The 21,655-nt window shown below is 35.5% G+C and overlaps 1 protein-coding gene across 5 annotated transcripts in view; it reads left to right on the forward strand.

Moving 5' to 3' along the window:
• Positions 1–21,655, forward strand: part of RBM26 (RNA binding motif protein 26) — an 87,109-nt gene that overhangs the window by 38,796 nt on the left and 26,658 nt on the right. For 2 of the 5 annotated variants that reach the window (XM_090258937.1, XM_090258939.1), the window contains exons 10-15: positions 3,762–3,873; positions 8,593–8,752; positions 11,333–11,497; positions 12,178–12,309; positions 13,581–13,652; positions 21,335–21,460. In XM_090258937.1, coding sequence (XP_090115063.1) covers positions 3,762–3,873; positions 8,593–8,752; positions 11,333–11,497; positions 12,178–12,309; positions 13,581–13,652; positions 21,335–21,460 — 767 coding nt within the window. The remainder of the gene's footprint in view (positions 1–3,761; positions 3,874–8,592; positions 8,753–11,332; positions 11,498–12,177; positions 12,310–13,580; positions 13,653–21,334; positions 21,461–21,655) is intronic. The other 3 variants (XM_090258938.1, XM_090258940.1, XM_090258942.1) reach the window with 3 other exon arrangements.

Genomic DNA, 21,655 nt, shown 5'->3' on the forward strand with positions numbered 1-21,655 from the left:
GAAAGTCCTACTTAATTAAATAAACAATAGTCAATAACTAGTGTGGTTTAGTAAACTTGTGATTATTTATACTTTGAATTTTTTTAATCTGTTCATTGGAAACTCAAATTCTGAGCATCTGCCTTGAGTGTTCAAAGAACTTTTTGTGATGGAGTTGTGAAGGTCATTTAAATTTATACCCAATTTAATTTGTATTCTATTTGCGATCACAGGACAGCATTTCATGTGGATGCCCCCTTTCCCGCACACCTTTCAAATTCTTCTTGAGTCATTCTAATAACTAGCATTAAAAACAAAAAAGATTTTTAAACAGTTTCTATGTAAGGAATAAGATTGCTTATAATTGAAAAGTTAGCCACTTAAGATTATGTCTGTTTATCCCCCAAGTCTCTCCCACCCGGGCAGTTCAGAGAAAACCCCTTCTTTCTTTGGGTCACTCTTTAACACTTAATTTCTTTTTATCATGCACATACCCCTTGCTCTTACCAGAACGCCAACATCAAGTCATCTCTCTCTTCTCTTGCTCTTTTGGGGTAGCATACCATATGCTGCTATAGATCAGTATTCATTAAAACCATTCCAGTGCCAGGCCACTTCTTTGTTGATGATGAAAGAAGGAAGAGGGATCAAACACCTTACGTATAAATTTTATCATGTACAAGTTGGATTGGTGGTCATTTTATTTAGCTACACATGCATGTAGTTACAAGTTACAGAAAGTGCAACTATTAAGAGATAAATGTCTGGTGTGCCTACTTAGAAATTTGAAAGCCTTTTCTCATAGAATCATTATACATAGTGATTATTTTAGTACTGTCCTTTTGATACATTATGTACTCTTTCTGTGAACTGGTTTAGGAATATATTCTTCATTAATAACATTGTTTTTATGTACCACAGAACTGATTTAGCAACCCATTTAAATTGAGGATTACCTGTACTTCAGTTTCTTTTTCTTCTTTTTCAGTTCCTCATCCCCCAAATGTTTTCATCTGTTGCCAGTTTGGTTTGAAATTTAATGTCCTGGATTGTGACAGTTACATAATTAGGAGCTTATTATACTGTTTATTTTTATATATCTCTAATAGCTTATAGATGGCCTTAATTTAAATTTGTCATAGAATGTTATGTGATAATCATATTATTATACTTTCTACTTTAAACTTGATGGGAATTTTTATTAAACAAATGAAAAAAAATTCAGACCCTTTGATGCCTTGGAACTCCTAATGTAAATGGGCCCTAGAGGCCCTGATAATTGTTCTTTCCAGATTTCTGAGGAGGTGGAAAATTTGATAGCTGTTACTTGATTGAATATAGGTAGGAAGAAGGGAAAAGTCGTTTCCATTTATCTTCAAAACCAGTGCTGAAAATTTTAAGCAGAAAAACAACTTGTTAAGAGGATATTGGGGGATAAAACATAATATATATAAGTAATAGACACATTTGGTAATTGTATACCCAGAGGAACTTGCTTCTGGGTGTTTTTTTTTCTTTTTAACTTTTAAATAACAGAAAATCTGAGTGAGAGAATACAGAAAATTGGGGCAAATGTCATATCTCTGCCTCTTAGTGAACCTTTAGATAAGTAACATTAAAATAGAAAAGGATATGGATATAGCTCAAAGACTCTGCAAAAGGGCCAATGAACCAGGGTTGTGAGGCAGAAATAAGACCAAAAGTCCTGTTGCAGTACTGGTCCTGTGAAGATACCACTGGACAAAAGAAACTACAGCTTCACTATGAACATCACCCATGATAGATACTGGATATTTCCACCTGATGTGCTGTAGAGGTGTAGGATAAGTCAGAATTGGCCAGCGAAAGGGGCTAGATAAAGCATATACACCCTAAAATACTTTTGAGAACCTGGGAGAATTTTGTGAGGGGAACAGAGGGAGTAATGGATGTTGAAGGATGTTAAGAGGCCAATTAAAGCCATTTGAAGAATTCTAGAGAACAGATGTTATAGAAACTGAATTAGGGTAGTAACAGTGGGGAGTGAGAGATTTAAATTGATTGGAAAGGGTTGACAACACTTCTAACTTGTGGGACTTAGAATGGGGGTAATGGAGAAGGTGAAATTAAAGACACTAAGTTTCTGCTCTGGAAATTGGGCAGATGAAAATACTCATTGAGAGGGAGAACAGATTCTGTCAAAAGATAAATTTAGTTTTGGAAGTGTTTAATCTGTTTTGTGCCTAGTATATTTGAGTAGAAATGTCCAGTGGAGATAGAATCTGGAAATCTGATGTCCATAAGACAACTGGCTAGAAAATACAGATTTTGGAATCATTGAACATGTAGAACAATCTTACTTTTGTGTCATTGGTAGCAGTAGGAAATAAAGAAAGATGGAAAAAGGCATACCCAAATATTCAAGCCTGACTGACATAGATTCCAGAAGCCTTTCTCATGTGTTTCTGATACTACCCCCTTCCTCCTTGAGAATCACTAGATTGATGAATGAAGCCATGGCAGTAGATAAGATGTCTTAGGGAGGTTGTATAGAATGAGATTAGAAAGCCCAAGTAAGTAACCTGGAGAATGCCTACATGGAAGCAGTGGACAAGAAAGGTAGCTTACATAAGGCACTGAGAAAAGGAAAAAAGGCACAGATAAAGGCAGGGAGTGTGGAGTCATGAAAATCAAAGGGAGAAAATAAGGAGTGGAAGGTGATCAGCAGCATTAAATGCTCTTGATAGGTAAAGTAAGAGAAGGACTGGGATGTATTCGTAAGCTTCAGCAACAGCTGAGAACATCAGTGTTTTTAGCAAGAGCAAGATGAGGGCAATACTAGGAGCAGCTGCCAGTTTCCAGAGACTTAGTGACTGGTTGGGTTGTAAGGAAGCAAACTTAGCGAGTATAGACATCTCTTAGGAAAGAGCTGTTAGGGTAAGGAGAGGTTTCTTTTTAAAAAAGGAGTAATGTTGCCCTGGCCGGTGTGGCTCAGTTGGAGCATTGTCCTGTAACCGAAAGGTGGTGGGTGTGATTCCCATCAGGACACATGCCTAGGTTGCGGGTTTCATGTCCGCCAGGCACATACGGGAGGTCACCAATGCAAAATGTTGATAGCAGATATTCATAGCTCTTGGGCACAGCATTTCAGTCTTGAGTATTTACTTTTTAAAATCATGTATGTGAATTATGTTAATATTGAGTTGATGTTTAAATAAGCAACTCTTCAATCATAACTCTTAAATTATCACTTTTTTTTTAATTTTAATTATTTTTAGAAAGAGGGGAAGGAACGGAGAAAGAGAGGGACAGAAGCATCAGCTGGTTGCCTCTCGTATGCACCCCTACAGGGAACCAAACCTGTAGCCCAGATATGTACCTTGACCAGGAATTGAACCAGCATCCTTTCGCTTTGTGGAATGATGCCCTACCAACTGAGAGCCACACCAGTCAGAGCCTAAGTTATCAATTCTTAAAGGTCATAAGGTCATATTTGTGATGAGATTGATGGCAAAGGGGAACAGTGACAGGATTTTACGTCCCCCCATAGAAGTGGCCCACAGAGTCATATTTTAATTTCAGATGTGAGAATTACTAATTTTTTAGTTGGGTTGAAGTGAATTTGAAATAAGTTAAAATCTCTATATTACTACTATATTTGAATGTACATTTATTTCTATTTTTCTAAAATATATATACTTGAATAAAAGCCAAAACTTTGTTTTCAAAATATGAACTTAAGGAATTAGCTATGACAAACAGAAAATGTTAATCTGTTTTTTCTTTTACTTTCTTTTCAACAGAAAAGCCTCCTAATAAAAGCACTATGAGGATAGTAGTGGATTCAGAGTCAAGGAAAAGAACCATTGGTTCTGGGGAGCCTGGAGTTACTACAAAGAAGACTTGGTTTGATAAGTAAGCTGGCAGGGGAAATTGAGGACTTTTATTACACAGTAATTTTTAGAGTAGTTGGATTATTATTATGACAGTAGGGTATTCTTTTTCGAAATAAAATGTATAATATTTTGCTCTAGAGGCATTTCCCCCCCAAAGTCTAAGTTGTTTCCTAAAAAATTTGTTTTTTAGTTGTCTGGTACTTGGAAGGCATTTTTATATTGAAATGATGTGGTGGTAGAGGACACAATATTTCCTTTTTCTACCTTCCCCCATCTGCAAAAAATGTTCCTTATGTTAGAGATGTCACTGAATACTACCTGTGTAAAGGATAGTCATGAGCTTGTTATCAGGGAAGAAAGGGTGGTTTGGGACTGGAAGGAGTTGTAGGCATGGGCAGTCCTTTTTAAGAGCTAGAAAGGCATCTTTTGGGGGAGGGGAAGGGAGGCTGGATAGGCCCTGAAGTTGTTAAGGAAGGGTTTCAGAGAAAGGGGTGAGGAATCAGAATGTTGGGTTGTTGATGACGATTCATTTATAATTTTCATGTTTGAGGAGAGACTAAGAGCACACATTTTTAGAGTTTTAACATCATTTAAAAGTGGATAATTTTTAGTCCTATATTAGTTTTGTGACTTAAGGCAAGCATTGTAACTTCTCTGGGCTATAGTTTTATCCTTTTTTCTCCCAAGTGTCAAGTGTATGGTCTACAGTTATGACTTTTTTTAAAGTATATTTTATTGATGATGTTGTTACAGTAGTCCCAATTTTTTTCCCCTTTGCTCCCCTCCGCCCAGTACCTACCCCTCTCCCCTCCAACAACTCCACCCACCTTAGTTCATGTCCATGGGTCGTGCACATACGTTCTTTGGCTTCACCCTTTCCTATATTATTCTTAACTTAACCCTTTCTGTTTTGTACCAACCAATTATGCTTCTTAATCCCTGCACCATTTCCCCATTTCTCCCCCTTCCCCCTCCCAGCTGATAACACTTTGAATGATCCCCATACCTATGATTCTGTTCCTATTCTGGTTTGCTTAGTTGGATTTTGTTTTTATTTTTTAGATTCAGTTGTTGATAGTTGTGAGTTTGTTGTCATTTTAATATTCATAATTTTGATCTTTTCCTTTAGTGAGTCCCTTTGACATTTCATAAATTAATAGTTTGGTGATGATGAGCCTCCTTTAGCTTTACCTTGTCTGGGAAGCACTTCATCTGTCCTTTCGTTCTAAATGATGGCTTTGATGGATAGAGTAGTCTTGGTTGTAGGTCCTTGCTTTTCATCACATTGAATACTTCTTGCCAGTTCCTTCTTGGCTGCAAAGTTTCTTCTGAGAAATCAGCTGATAGTCTTATAGGCACCCCTTTGTAGGTAATTCTCTGTTTTTCTCTTGCTACTTTTAAGAATCTCTTTTTATCTTTCACCTTTGGCATTTTAATTATGATGTGTCTTGGTCTGGTCCTTTTTGGGTCTAGCTTGTTTGAGACTCTGTGCTTCCTGGACTTGTATGTCTATATCCTTCACCAAATATGGGGAGTTTTCCTTCATTATTTTCTCACATAAGTTTTCAATTTCTTGCTCTTCCTCTTCTCCTTCTGGCACCCCTATGGTTTGGATGTTGGCATGTTTAAAGTTGTCTCAGAGGTTCCTAAGCCTCTCCTCATTTTTTTCAATTCTTGTTTCCTCATTCTGTACTTGTTGATTGTTGTTTTCCTCCTTATGTTCCAAATCATTGATTTGAACCCCAGTTTCCTTCCCTTCACCATTGGTTTTGTGTGGATTTTCCTTCGTTTCATTTAGCATAGCCTTCACTTCTTCCCTTATGCGTTTGCCATACTCAATCATATCTGTCAAGCCTGTGAGCATCTTTTTTTTTTAATTTTTTTTAATATGCTCTATTGATTACGCTGTTACAGTAGTCCCAATTTCTTTTCCCTTTGTTCCCCTCCACACAGTGACATCCCTCCCTCCAGTTATACCCCACCCTTAGTCCATGCCCATTGGTTGTGCATATAGTTCCTCTCAACAAGTTCCTATCTACTCCACTCCCTCCTACTATGCTTCTTAATTCCTGTACCATCTCCTTCCCTCTCCCCTCTTCCCCCTCCCTGCTGACCTCCCCCCATAATTTTCCCCATACCTATAATTCTTTTCACACTCTCGTTGCCTACTTAGTTTGTCTTTGTTTTGGTTCCCTAGCTTCTGTTGTTGGTTGTTGTGATAAAGTTTTTATTTTAGTGTTCACAGTTTTGATTCTCCTTCTCCTAAAGAAGCCCCTTTAACATTTCATATAACAGTGGTTTGGATCTAATGAACTCCTTCAGTTTTACTTTGCCCTGGAAGCACTTTCTCTGCCCTTCTATTCTGAATGACAGCTTCGCTGGATAGAGTAACCGTGGTTGTAGGTTTTTGCTTCTCATTACTTTGAATATTTCTTGCCAGTCCCTTCTTGCCTGCAGAGTTTCTTTTGAGAAATCAGCTGACAGTCTTATTGGGACCCCTTTGTATGTAATTCTCTTCTTCTCTCTTTCTGCTTTTAATGTTCTCTTTCTTTATCCTTAACTTTTGACATTTTGATTATATTGTGTCTTTGTGTGGTTCTCCCTGGATCCAGTTGTTTTGGAACTCTCTGTGCTTCCTGGACCTGTAAGTCTATTTCCTTCCCGAAGTGAGGGACGTTCTGCTTCATTATTTTTTCACATAATTTTTTCATTTCTTGTTCTTCTTCTTCACCTTCTGGCAACCCTATGATTCGGATATTGGCCCACTTACAGCTCTCCGATAAGTTTCTGAGCCTCTCCTCATTTTCCTCACTTCTCATTTCCTCTTTATGCACTAGTTGACTGTTTATTCCTTCCCTGTGTTCCGATTTGTTGGTTTGATCCCTGGTTTTCTTTCCCTCACTACTAGTTTTGTATGTGTTTTTGTTCATTTCATCAGGACTAGCTTTCATTCATTCCCTGTCTTGTTTAAGATCTGCTGTTAGGTCTGTAAGCACTTTTATAACCAAAGCTCTAAACTGTGCCTCAGAAAGATTTTCTATCTGCAGCTTAGTTAGATTAGATATTTGCTGTCTGGTCAGCTGTGTCACTGGGATCTCTATCATGATCTTTGCCATCTTGAATAGTTTTGTGTTTACCTTTGCTTTCTGGGCAGGGCTGTCACAGCTCTTATGCTATAGGTGGGGAGCCCTGTGCACTCGTCACAACGAGGTGACCCATCTCACACCGCTGTGGTGTTTTCGCTGTCTTGCCACCGTCACTGCTACTGCAGCGTACAACACAGACTGATCTCTCCTCCTCGGCTTCACCCCTCCTACCTGTCTGGATGAGCACCACTTCTTTATAACTTCATATGTTGGACTTCCATTTATTTTCTGGAACTTCTGGTTATTTCTGGTTTTGAGGTAGTTGTATTCCTTCTTAGTTGTGGAGGGAGATGAAGCGTGTCTGTCCACACCTCCATTTTGGCCAGAAGTCCCTGTGAACATCTTTATCACCAGTGTTTTGAACTCTGTGTCTCTTAGGTTGGCTAGCTCCTTGTCGCTTAGTTCTCCCACTGGAACCTTGATCTACTCCCTCTTTTGGGCCATACTTATCTGTCTTCTCATTTTGTCAGGCTCCTGTGTTTGTTTGCCTCTGTGTCTTAGGTAGAGCTGTCGCTTCTGTTACATTGTAAGGGGCGGAGCATCAGGGATTCATCAGTACAGGGTGACCCGTTTCACCACGTTGTGGTGCTGTATGTGGGGGAGGGGTCTGATAGGAAACAATGCCGCTTGCTCAGCACTCGCCCCTTTTCCAGACACTTCTTCCACTTATGTATGGGACTGGCGCCTCTCTAGCTGTTATCCTGGCTGTTGTTCCAGAGTGGGTGGACATTCTAGGACTGTGGGGGCCCTTTATACAAGCAGACTCCGCTGAGAGACCGGCAGTTTCTGCCTCTGCCCCAACCCCTACCGGTCTGCACAGTCAGAAGCAATGAGGCTTTATTTTCCCTGGTGCTGGAACCGTGAGCTGTGCAGTCTGGTCTGGTGCTGGAAATGCTTCGTATGTGTCTGTCCCTACTTTTTAAAACGTGAGACTTCGCTTTCCGCCAGCCTACTTCTGCTACCGCCATCACACTCTACCCACTCTGCCCCTCCTATCTGTCTGGATGAGTATTTCTTTTTTATATCTTTGTTTGTGGAACTTCCATGCAGCTCGATTTTCTGGAATTTATGATTGTCTCTAGTTTTGAGGTAGTTGTATTCCTTCTTAGTTGTGGAGGGATTCGTAGCGTGTCTGTCTAGGCCTCCATTTGGCCGGAAGTCCATAACTTTTTTTTTCTCTTTAAGTTGGGAAATAGTTGACACATTCATTCTTACCTTTTAATCAGTGTTTTAAAATAGGATAAATTTCAGTAAGCTAGCTTTTGCAGAAATGGAACAAAGGTTATAATATGCAAATAGACCATAGTAGGACGCTTGGACCTTTCTTGCTAACAGTTTTAGGTAGAAGTGGGTTGAAAGTGCCACGAGAACAGGTGATATGGAAGAATCCGTCTCAGTTGGCATCCATGAAAGATGTGAACACTACTAATTTGAAGACTTCATTGTTTTGGAAGAAAATTTCAGTTTTCATTATCAGCTAATAATTTCAGTTAATAAAAAAGAAACTTAAATTGTAAAACTTTATTTCTTTGTATTTGATAGGGGATAGGATTTATAAATAAATGTATTAATTAACTTGATTTTTCTTACAGACCAAATTTTAACAGAACAAACAGCCCAGGATTCCAGAAAAAGGTTCAGTTTGGAAGTGAAAATACCAAACTTGAACTTAGAAAAGTTCCTCCAGAACTAAATAATATCAGCAAACTTAATGAGCATTTTAGTCGATTTGGAACTTTGGTTAACTTACAGGTAAGGGCTATGAAGTGATTCTGTTTTCTTTGCTTAATTATTTAGGCAGAAAACTTAACATAATAATAATACTTTTATAACAAAATATTATGAAAATTTTGGTAGTCTAAATTTGTTATATTGGCCATGAAATGAAACTTTATATTTTTAAATGTATGATTTTGAATAACTTTTGTACTTTGAAAAGGCAGCAGTTTTGATTGATCATATTATATACTTTTCACTCAGTAGAGGTTGTCATGAAATTATAGTAAAGTTAAATAATCACATTGCTAAACTCTAATCTTATTGTAGTTTTCATTTCCTCAAATTTCTCAAAGTCATTACAACAGAATGCTTTAGTCAAATTCTTTTTGCTGCTTCTCTGATGAGATGCATTTAACAGATGGGACCCAAATACCATGTAATCGAAACATTTACTTTTTCCTAAACCATTTTTGAACATTTTTTTCAAGATAAATATCAGTGTAGTTTGTATTTGACTTTACCTACAATTGGACCTTGGCTTGGGTGTATGTAACTTAGGAGGTTATTTATTATTGAGTTTACAATATGTGGTATGTTAAAAAGTGTTAATTAATGTTGGGCTTTTTTCTTTTTCAGTTTTTATGATGCTCTTTTTGATTAAAATTATTTGTCTCACCTGATAAAAATAATAAAATTTAGAGAATACAGCATAAGTTGATAATTAGGATAATTTTGTTTTCTTACCTTTTAAAAAATAATATAAAAGTAAAGATGAAAAAATACATGCTTGTGGTAGGGCAATGGAGATTTATATAAAATTTAAAAAATGTCTACGCCAACTCTTTGTGTCCCTTGTGTTTCTCTTTCCATTGTATCCATAATATAGTTATATCATTGTTAACAATTTACCATGTATGATTCTAGATTTTTTTCTTTTATCCTCATCTGAGCACATGGTTACTGATACCAGAGATAGGGGAAGGGAGGGAGAGAGAGAGAGAAATATCGATGTGGGAGAGAAACATTGAAAGGTGGCCTCTGGTACGCTCCCTAGTACAAACCCACAACCTAGGATGAGCCCTAACCGGGAATTGAACCTGCAGCCTTACAGTTTATGAGACAATGCTTCAACCAACTGAGCCACACTGGCCAGGGCTAGATTTTTTGCATTTAAATTCTGAATGTATATATCTACTTATCAATTAGTCAATATATAAACTTAAAAAACATATTTTAAAAATAGGTACCTATCTTATACACATTATTTTATAGTTACTTGTTTAACATTGAATATCTGATTTTTAAAAAATTTTTTATTTATTGATGTTTATAGAGAGAGAGAAACATTGACTTGTTCTAGATATTTATGCATTCATTAGTTGATTCTTGCATGTGCCCTAACCAGGCATTGAACCTTCAACCTTGGTGTATTGGGATAATGCCCTAACCAACTGAGCTGCCCTGCTGAGGCCTGAATATTTTTTTATGGCAATTTAATTGATTTGTCACATTTAGATCTAGACAAAAATTTCCCAGAATGTTTTTTTCTCACGATTAACTACACCAGAAATATAAAATTTAAGAAATTTTTCAAAGCTGAGGGGCAGAACATGGTACCTCACTATTCAATTTGCATTTCCTTAATTAGTAGTGAGGTTAACATTTCCTTATCTCTCTACTGGGTCCTTTTGCTGTGTCTGTATATACTTGCATTATTACTTAATACAAGTTTTTTAAACACCAGTTTTAATAACTTTATCCTAATAAACATATTGATGAATTGATGTTTTAAATTCCAATAAAGGTATAATGAATCAAAATGCTTCCTAAAATCATTCTTATTGTGAATATTTATTGAATACAGTAACGAATACTTATTATGTACTCTGTTCTACATGAAGTATTATTTGACTCTTAACTATGGTATGGGTATTGTTATCCCATTATGGAAGAGGAAACAGGGGTACAGAAAGGTTAAATAACTTGCTCATGCCCCTATCAGAGAAGCAGTCAAGGTTTTAGTCAGGCAGTTTGATTTAGAGTCTGTGCTCTTAATCCCTGTTTCGTGTTGCTTCACACCACCAGTAGTTTATATATCACACTTTGGAAAATACTGCTATTACTGAAAGAAAAGAAATTGGAAGTGAAAAGCCTTGCATCTACTACTTATTAATATGGGTCTGCAGAATCATATACTTTTTAATCTGTTTCGTTTTATATAAAATGTGACCTTTTTCCTTAAATTTTCTTGCACTCTTGGAAATATTTTTGTGAAAATTACATATTTGGAAGATTTTACAGATGGATTTTTTGGTAATTTTTAGTTAGAGATTACCCCCTTTTAAAGTGGTTTATATTGTCTTTTCTTGGCTCTGGATATTGGCCAAAGTCACTTATTGACATAGGGATTATTTCTAAGAGCCTGTTGTACTCTGAACAGTCCTCAGTTACCAGTGCTTTTGGAGTGAAAATAGGCCATGATAATAATCTAGATTTAAGGAAATGTAAAGATGGAATCTTACTTAGACAAACCAATATTTCATTTGTTGAGAAATTTTACTCTGAACCAACAGTCATTTGGGAATTCACTATTCTTAATATTTGAAATCTTAGGTAGCATATAATGGTGATCCTGAAGGTGCCCTTATCCAATTTGCAACTTATGAAGAAGCAAAGAAGGCAATATCAAGTACAGAAGCAGTTCTAAACAATCGCTTTATTAAGGTTTATTGGCACAGAGAAGGAAGCACCCAGCAGTTACAAACCACTTCTGCAAAGGTAAGAGAGAAATTTGTGTGAATTAAATGCTCTTCTTAGAAAGCTCTTAGAAAGCATAGTGTTGAAGAGCAGAGGCATTGCAGTCAGGTAGACTTTGGAGCTAGATCCTGCCTCTACCACTGTTAAATGTGTAGACTTGATTGAGGAAGTCGCTTAATCTCTAACCTCTTGTTTCATTTTATTTTGAAGTTAATATCTAGTTTAGAAAATTATAAGATGACACGTGTAAAGCATACAGAAAAGTTCTGGGTAGATAGGAGACACTCAGTACATGGTGGCTTTACATATTTCACAAAATCGGACTATAGGTTCATGGAAATCCTTCTCTCCCTCTCTTCCTCTCTTTCTTTCCATTAGTGAATCAGCCAGTATGCAGTGTTAGACTAATTGCTTGTAGAGGTGTCGTACAGCAGTTTGTTTCTTCAGTTTTCTCCTGTTTGTTAAAAAAAGAAAAGATAATGAAGGGTAGATTTTAAGATTTTTCTCTAATTTATAACTAAGTTCTTAATATGAGAAGAAAAACATCTTATATGAAGACATTTGGAAAGTGGCTAAGTTTTGTTTACAAGCTGCACTTTTAAGACATCCTGTGCATGGGCAGTTTAGTAACAAAATAACAAAGGTGACTTTCCATTCTCCTGAACTAATTAGCTGATTTAACATTTATTTCTCATTCTGAGGTAATGCAGCCTTTAGTCCCGCAGCCCATTTTGCCTGTTGTGAAGCAGTCTGTCAAAGAGCGGCTGGGCCCGGTGCCCTCGAGCACGGCTGAACCAGCAGAAGCCCAGAGTGCCGGTTCAGACCTTCCTCAGGTAAATGAGAAGTCTCAGTGTTGCGCCTGTCACATAGCGGGTTCTCAGTAAGTTATTTTCCCTAGATTTGAATTGTAGTTAATTTTTGTGTATATTTCATAGTTAATTTTGATATAATTTGATACAGAAATATGGTAGTCTATACATATTTGAACTTCACCTGTAAATATTTTTGTTACTGTTAGAACATTTTTACATGCTACTTTTTAAAAAATAGTGTTTGAATCTTAATTTCTTCTTTCTAGTTAATACTTACAAGAAAAAGCTCTTTTTCACTTTGTGGAGGAGGTATTTTCCAACAAATCTGACTGAAAAGTGAAGTTCAGTACACTAAATTGTGTTTTTCCCACCATCTTTTACTTAACCGGAATTCTGTTGCAGGGATAATTATGCAGTAGCCCAAAAGCAAAGCTTTTGGAACAGCAAAGCCAAGGCCATTAGATTTTAGCATGCTTAATATTATACTGATTCAGGTTACTTACGCAGCTCTGACAGAACTTTGCATCACCTATTCCTAACTCTTGGGTTTTCTTCTCCATATGTCATTCCCTCCCCACTCCACTCCGTACTTGAGCGGCAGTTTCTTGTTTCTACACCCTTAGTCTCTGAAACTAAGCTTTTTCTTTGTCTCCAGATGTTTCAGCATTTGCTGTATAAAATAGTTAGGATATACTATCTTACTTGGCTAAAGAATGCCACCTTATTAAAATAGTCTTCCTGAATAATTCCTGAAAAGTAATATATTCAGATTCTACTTTAAAAAAAAAACAAACATGCAGAATGTGAATTGGTAAATTATTAGTTACTTAAAAAAAACCCCATCCTATCCCAAATCATCAGCAAATGCAATGTATTTGGCTATGATACAAATATACTTTAGGAAAGAATGGCTTTTATTTTTAAGCTCAAGAAGTAGGCACATCTTTTATTTCCTTAAATCTAATATTACAATGTTCAAACTTTCTATTTGTCAGCATAGGATTCTAAGAATTTATGGATTCTGTACCAGTGGAAGGGACTTTAACAACCACTGGGTTCAAACATCTGATTTTATATCATAGTTTTTCATGATTGAGTAATATTGCATATTGCTTGTTTTTCCATACACATTTTCTTTCTGTCTCTGTCTTTGAAGAAGGCTCAGGTTTTGTGATTAACACCCAGTATACTTACAGGGTCAGTTTATGTCAGTAGGATCAGAATGTTCAAAATCCCAACAGACTTATATATGTTTGGGAAAACACTGAATATGTCCATTTTAATTTTTTTAGAATGTAACTAAGTTATCTGTGAAGGACAGGTTGGGTTTTGTATCAAAGCCATCTGTTTCAGCAACTGAAAAGGTAAGAAGAAGCATGATGTGTTTGTCTTGGCTTCATAAATGTTTTCAGGTGGCATCTTAATTTTTTAATTTTTTTCATAGATCCAAACTTTTGCTTCTTAATCGTATCTATATCTCCTACCTTTTGCTTTCCATTTGCTGAAAAAGAAAAATATTTGCCTACCTTTTTTTTTTTTTTAATTTTTGCATCAGCACCTTAATACTTGCCGCTTACTCTAGTTTCCATGTGCTTCATTCCTTCTTTTTTGTGTTTACTATTTTTCTTTAGAGATATTTTATATTTTAATTTGAAAACGCTGCAGCCAATAGAGAGGTCCATGACCTGGGGGTTTTACCGGAGTTTGAGCTCTGGCTCTTTACTTACTAACTGCATGACATTGGGCGTGCTGTTAATCTTTTGGAAGCTTTTTCTTCATCATAAATAGTGACAGTAATATTTGTCTTCCTCATGGAGTTTTGTGAGGATTAAATAAAATTATTTAAAAGTATTTTGTGCACTGGGAAAGATAGTGTAAATGTAAGGTTTTTATTTTTAACAGCTTTTGTGTATAGCCTGACAATATATTTAGTCTTTTTTTTATTTTTATTTTTTTTAATGGGCAAATGCTGATTAAGACCATTCTGGACCTATCTTACAGTTCTGTGTAGATGTGGGGTTTTTTGTTTTTGTTTTTGTTTCCTGTTTAGGTATGAGTGAATGCCCTGATCTTTAGTCTTATTTGAGGTATATGGGATCACAGACTATTAGAATTAGATAATCTTTCCCATTTCTGTAGCCTCATATTAACCCTGTGGAGGTCTGGCTGAACTGAGAGATACCACGACCTCTGCAGGGATAGGAGGGTAAGGCCCAGATAGTTTTTTGGTTGACCTGTACACTTGAGTTACTGAGCTAGGACTGGAATCTGGGTTTCCTATTTTTGTTCCATGGCTCTTTCCATTATGAAGATTATGTAGGAAATTTACTTCATGGGTAAACAGAACACCTGCTCTCTTCACGGCTTCTTCAGTATATTATTTTCCTAATTTACTGTGTAAAAACAGTCTCATCCTCTAAATTAGATTTCCCTCCTGGGCACCTCAGCCTTACTTCAGGCATAATATGCCTAAGATGATTCATTATATCCCACATATCTTAATTTCTTCTCTAGCCCTCACTTTGGAAGTGATATCACCATTTTCCAATTTGTATAGTCTAAAAGCCTTTTGAGGCATTTGCTTGTGTTTGTAGCCCATGTCTCTACCACCTTCAGGTCCCTGCAGCTCTGGATGCAGTGTCGTAGCTGTCATCCCCCTCTCATGCACACCGCCACCATCCTACTCTCAGACTTTCTAATGTGCGTTGCTTACAGAAGCCTTCATTGCCTCAGCTGTAGAACTCAGCTTGGTGGACAGCTCATCATCATACCTCGGTTATTCTGGCTCTGTTAACTCTTGCTTTAGGCCTTTCTTCTCTAAGGAGTCTTTTTCTGCTCATTATATCTTGCTATTTCTTGTCTCTCTTTATTTTGTATTTGTGATGATTTTCCTGGAGTGCATTTCCCTCTCCCTGACTGAATTCTAGTCATTCTTTTAAAGATTGAAAAATCTCTGACCTCTCCAATGAAACCTACACATTTTATCACATGAGGCCCCCCTTCTCTCTAAATTTGTGTCCCTTAGTCTGTGCTACTATATTTAGCAGTATATAAATATTTACTTTGATTAAGTTTATTTTCCTTGATAATAAGTAACTAAGGAATAAATTAACAATATGAGGTCTTTTAATTAAGCACTTCTGGAGAGGTGTAAAAATTTGATTACGTTTAGGATTTGTTTATGTCGAAATTTGGACTCTGAAATTGAAGTGTCCTAATGATAGGTTTTCCAAAACTTTTCTACTATGTTTTGCTACTGTTTTCAGTTGTTTTCTTTTTTTTTTAGCATCATTTATATAGCTTTAGGTTAAAAGGGGGAAAAACTTGGAATTGATAGTATAATTTACTGATATAGTTACAACTAATTGAATTTTTTAAAAATTACTAATGGCAGTGGACTATTTGTGAAAAAAAAAACTTGGTAAATACTATAAAGAATCTTTTCAGGAAAGCAATTATTTACAAATATATAACTTCCAATCATCTTCAGTGAACCTGTTTAAAGAGTAGCATTTTATTTTTGCTTAATTTTGATGCTATTTCTTCCCCTACTCTGCAGTGATTTTTGCTGCAGAATCCTTAGAAGTTAATTATTCAGAGAAGTCTTAGGAAGAATAGAAGAATGTTTTCCATCATCAAATATTACTACTTAATTTTTTTATTGAAGGCTGGGGAAAAAGTCTCAAACAAGTATCCATCCAGTATCTTCTCTCGTTGTTAAAGCAAATATAAATACACAAATGTACTATAAATAACATTGAGTAAACCCTTCAGCGATTTAAAAAAAATTCTGTGTTCATTTTTGTGAGAGGGCTAAGAGAGAAGAAACTTAAAACCTAATTGATAAAGCTAAATATTGTAAGAGATTATAATAGCTATGAAATAGGTATTATTTGAGTAGAGTGATCAGTCGGATGATGTTTTGAGTGCTTCTGCTTACTATAGGGAGGGTCATGGAGAATAAAGGCATCTGCTGCCTATACGGTCCTGATCAGTTTTTAAGAAACGATTTAGGTTTTCCACAGTATCTCCTTGAAGCCCATCTAAATTCTGAGAAGGAAGCTGATTAATCACTTGAATATTTAATATTCTTTTATTGTTTCTTCGCAGTATTTTTTTTTTTTTGTCATCTGACATTATATCTTTTTTTTTTTTGCATGATGATATATTAACATCTGTACCATGGCCCTTTTAAAAGGGAAATTGTGTAATTGAAGGAACATTGTGTGCCGTATAAAAACTTGGTGCTGTAGATTTATTAGCTGACATGCTGTATGATCCTGAACAAGTCTTACTCTCAGTTTCCTTAACTGTAAATGTAGTCATTTAAGTAACCCTTTGCTTTTTAAATTTGTGCTTGTATAATTTTGCTACTTTAAATATAAAGATTAAGGTTCCCTGTTCTGTTAATTAAACTTTGGGCCATTGAAACATAGGCTAGGGGAGATGCTTTATACATTTACCTCTCAGCCTGTAAAAATGAAAAAAAATAAATGAGTAAAGATTGAGGAAATTTATGATAGTTTTTAAAATAACTGTTATTGACTAATTTTGATTTTTTAAATACATTAGTCTTTGTCAGGATTAATACCTGGGTTAGTCAAATTTGTTGTCAAGATTATTTTTTCTTCAGAGAAATATTATTTAAAAAATTATTTACTATGCAGGATATTCTGGGAACCAACATATTGTAGCAGAAATTAATTACTGACTACACATTTTTTCTTTGACATTAAAATATTTCTCTGCAAAATCTTTAATCCATTGTATCTCTTAAGATACTTAGTACTATTGAAAGAAATAAAACTGTTAATCCCCAAAAATATTTGATAAATTTAACTTTAAATCATGTTCTCACTAGAATTTCTTAACTGGTTAGATTTTGCTACAGAAAACACATCTATGCTGCTATATGAGACTATCATAAACAACATTCAGATTTATTGAAAAGATGATTATTTACTTAATATAAAAATTAATTATATCAATAAGCTTTCTACATGTAACTCCTCAGATAATGTATTTTCATTGCATTTAAACAAGGCACTTCTGTTCTAGAAACCTGTTAGAGCTAACTTACTGTGAGTATGCCTGTGAAGCATTGTAACTGTGTTTCTTTTGTATTTGATTCAAACTTGAGCACTGCTTATTAAAAAGTGATACTTGGATTACTTTATTTCTAATAACCTTCTTTTGTAATCATTTTTACAAGATACTTTATTTTCTTCCATTATTATCCATGACAGAAATCTGTTTTCCTCTGTCTTAAGTGTATTAATAATAGTTGTGACTGGCAATATTTTACATAGGAAATAAAATAAGGAGGTGTTATGAATTATAACCTCTATCATTTTTAGGGAAATGACCTTTGTCTTGAAAACTAAGAGGTATTAGTGATGTATATTTTAAAAACAAAGCATATGATATTTTTCAGCTGATCTTAAGAATTCAGTATACCTTAGGTACCAAACCTGAAAAATATATAACAAGAAAGGAAAATTACATGCCAATGTCTCATGAACCATAGGCACAAAATTCTAGACAAAATAATAGCAAAAGTCTGGTGATATGAAAAAAATAATACACCTTGACCAGGTAGGATTTATTCCAGAAATGCAAGGTTGATATAACATTTGGAAATCAGTTTAATTCACTCCATTAATAGAATAAAGTCAGGGTGAGGATGGGAGGGAAGAACCCCATATGATTACCTCAGTAGAGAAAAACATAATATTCATAACAGCATCACATTAAACATTCTGAAAGCTAGGAATAGAAATAAACTTGTTTAATTTGACAAAATACATATGCAGAAAAACCCTACAGCTAGCATACTTAATGATAGAATAGAATATTGAATGATTTCCCCCTGAGATCATTAACAAGGAATGATGTCCATTCTCATCACTTTTTTTTTTCAGTAGAATAGGGCTTCACCAGTACAGTAAGTCAAGAAAATGAAGTAAGTGATGTAAAGATTGGAAGGGAAGAAACAAAAGTGTATTTACTCACAGATGACATGATTGTGTAAGAATGGAGTTACTCAAAAAAAACCATCAAGATGCAGCGAGCAGAAAAGGAAGTTTATTGAGGGAATTAGCAAGCTGGGAGGGAGCCCTGCAGTGAGAATGGCTCCGACTCCGAACTCCTAAGGGGGAAGGGCGTTGTTTATAGGGGGAAGAGAAAAGGTATTATTGTATTCAGTTTGTTTTCTCTCGCAGCTGCGAGTCTGATGGGCTGATTAAGGCCAAACACTGTTCGGTTTGGTGCATCCTGGCACATCCTGTAATCACGGGAAACTCCCAGCTCAAAATATCCCTATCTCCCAAGCAGCTGCAAGCCTGGGGCGGGGGGGCATGGGAACCGAGGCTGTCAGATTGTGTGTATAGAAAATCCAAAAGAATTCACAAACAATTGGAATTGATAAGTGAGTGATGTAAGGTCATTGAAAATAAGGTCAGTATGTAAAAATACAGTACATACAGAAACCTATTTGGAAAATAGAGAAGGTGTGGTAGTTTGGAGAGTCCACAGCCTGTGCTTTGACTGTGTTCTTAGTAATTGTAGCATCTTTTCTCTTGGATTTGTTTCTTCTCCTTTATCACAATGCTGTCCTCATCTTTTGAATATACAGATATTTTTGCTAACCAGACTCTTTAACTGTCTAAATTTTGGACTCAGATAGGGAGTAATATTTGCAGTCATATAGTTTATTGTTTTAAGACATTCTGTTTTCACACTTTACACCTCTGAAATTGGGCTCCATTTTAGTCAGTGGTGTTTATGGTTATAATTGGCAGCGTTTTTGTTCTTTAGTAGGGTATATAAAAGAATAACATGTTTCATAGTCAGTGATGTCTTAAGCTCAATGAAATATGTTAGCTGGTGTTCTGTTTTTACAGAAGGAAGTGGGATGTTTCTAGGAATAAAGGAGTCTTCTCATTCTTGTCAGATACTCTTATTCACTTTGAAAAAGCACTCTTCAGTCTAATATCTGATGTTAATAAAATAGCTTTGAAAAGGAGCATTCCCTACTCACTAAAATTGGAGAAATGTTTCATTATGTAAAGAAGTAATTTATTTCTGGCTTTCTCACAGCTTTTATGATAAAATGCATTTTGAAACTAGAAAATAGGCTTATGATATTTATTGTTCCCAACTGATTTGAGTTCAGAAATCTTTGGGTTACAGCTTTTCAACTTGTTATGAACTCTCATGAAGAAAAGTTTATGAAACACTGCAATTCTGTTTTTAGCAGATTGTCTTGTGTTTCTCCCTTTAAAGTTATTGTCTCATCCTTTATATAATCATACAGTTTGGCATTGTGTAGAGTGTGGTAGGGTAATATGGAAGAAATTTTTCTCTAGAATTACAGAGAATGCTGACTGAAGTTAGACTACAAACTAAATAAACTTACTTGTTTACTCTGTGTTTTACTGAATAAACCGTTTTATATTTGTTAGTGATACCTGACTTCGTCTTCATTATTACAGAAAGTGAACAGTGAAATTTTGATCCACATCAAATATTACAAAGAATTTTTATTTTTAAACATCAGTTGTGCAGTATGGAACAAGTATAATTATGGAATTCTGGGATTTTATTTTATTTATTTTATTTTATTTTAGAAGGTGGCATTCTTGAATACTAGGAATAGTGATGAGTTGCCTAAACTTTGTAATGTTCCCCAATCTAATTTCATGATAAAAGATTACAATGTGGGATCCAGATTGCTACTTTTCTGGTACCCAGACATTTACAGTTTAGTAGCTACAAAGTAGAGTTCTTTACTTCATTGATACTCTTCTATTTATATAGTTTTTTAATGAAACCTCTTTTCTGTCATGAACTATTTTAAAACTTTGGAAGCTGTGTTTTTTCCTCTGGAAAGTTATAGGTTTCATATGTATGGTTTCATGTTTTGTTTTTATAGCATTCAAAATAGGTCTCCGTGAAGGAATCCCTGGACTCCTTTCCAAGAACCACCCCATGAAACTTAAAACTTTTTGCTTTTGACAGATAAAAAAGGAGCCCATATACTTTTCTTAACTTGACCCTTTTTTAGATAAGTTTGTCCACTCAGATCTACCATCATTTCAGTCTAGTGTTTATTGAAAATTAAAATGTGCCCTGCCTGGCACTGTTCTGGGCACTGAGGAGAGAGCAGTGAACCAAGCCAGAAAACCCCATCCTTACATGTTTATTGAGGACATTACACATCATCAGGTTGAACTTTCTCGTTTTATAGGTAAACAAACAGGCCCAAAAACATACCTGAACTTACCTACCCGGGGTTTCATAATTGATTAGTAGCAAGGATTATATACTGGAAGAAGTGTAAAGAGGAGAAAAATATGGTTTTTGTTTCAAGGCCCTCACTCTGTAGACAGGGAGAGAAACAAATTAATATATCATCAGGTCACATTTACTAAATATCTTAATAGCTGTAGGAATAAAATTTCATAGGAGGACCTGGGGAGAAGAAGTAAATGATTAGGACTTTCTGGAGGCCTTGACTGGTTGTGCTGAACCTGAGCTGGGTTTAAGGGAGTAGAGTCACTTGAAACAGAAGGAGCTAGCAAAGGAATGAAAAAAGAAAGCAACAAAGTTAATTTCTGAACTATAAATGACAAATTATCATGAGGGACGAACAGTTGCAAATTGTTTGAGGGACAGCATCCACTTTTCTCCTGCCGTGCTCTTAGATACAGCTTTTCTTTAGTTACTTGGAACACTAGAAAATGATTCAGTAACGACTATTTTCTCGGTGATATGGTAATGACAGTGTTTTTTCTTGAAGCTTTTGTTATTTGTGTTTTGCTCTTTTCCTATAGGTATATTTAAAATTTTTTTATTTCAAAGCTTATCCATCATTCATACCCTTTTCAAATCAGTGATTTAGTTATTATATGTATATAATACATTTAGTTAGTTTAGTGTGCTAAATTTTGACAGAACTGCTTTAACATTGTTTTGTAAGCAAACAGAACTTAGAAAATCATGGATGCTTGATACATTTTTTACGAAATTGAATTTGTATTGGTAGGTGTTATCTACATCTACTGGCCTAACAAAAACGGTGTATAATCCAGCTGCTTTGAAGGCTGCACAAAAAACCTTACTTGTTTCCCCCTCTGCAGTTGATAATAATGAAGCACAGAAAAAAAAACAGGTAAGTACAACTATTGTACAAAATTTGCATGTAGGAAAGCTTTTCTGCACGGCTGTGTTTTGTCAATGTTTAACAACAAACAAACTAAAAGGAATATGTCGGCTGCCACTGAACTTTTACTTTCCATAGTATATATTTTTTTCCTTGGAATGAAAGGTTCTCTTGATCTTTCAAAACTTACACACATATTTAAGT

This window comes from Furipterus horrens, unplaced genomic scaffold, assembly GCF_987537825.1.
Source record: "Furipterus horrens unplaced genomic scaffold, mFurHor1.1.pri manual_scaffold_12, whole genome shotgun sequence".
Lineage (NCBI taxonomy): Eukaryota > Metazoa > Chordata > Mammalia > Chiroptera > Furipteridae > Furipterus > Furipterus horrens.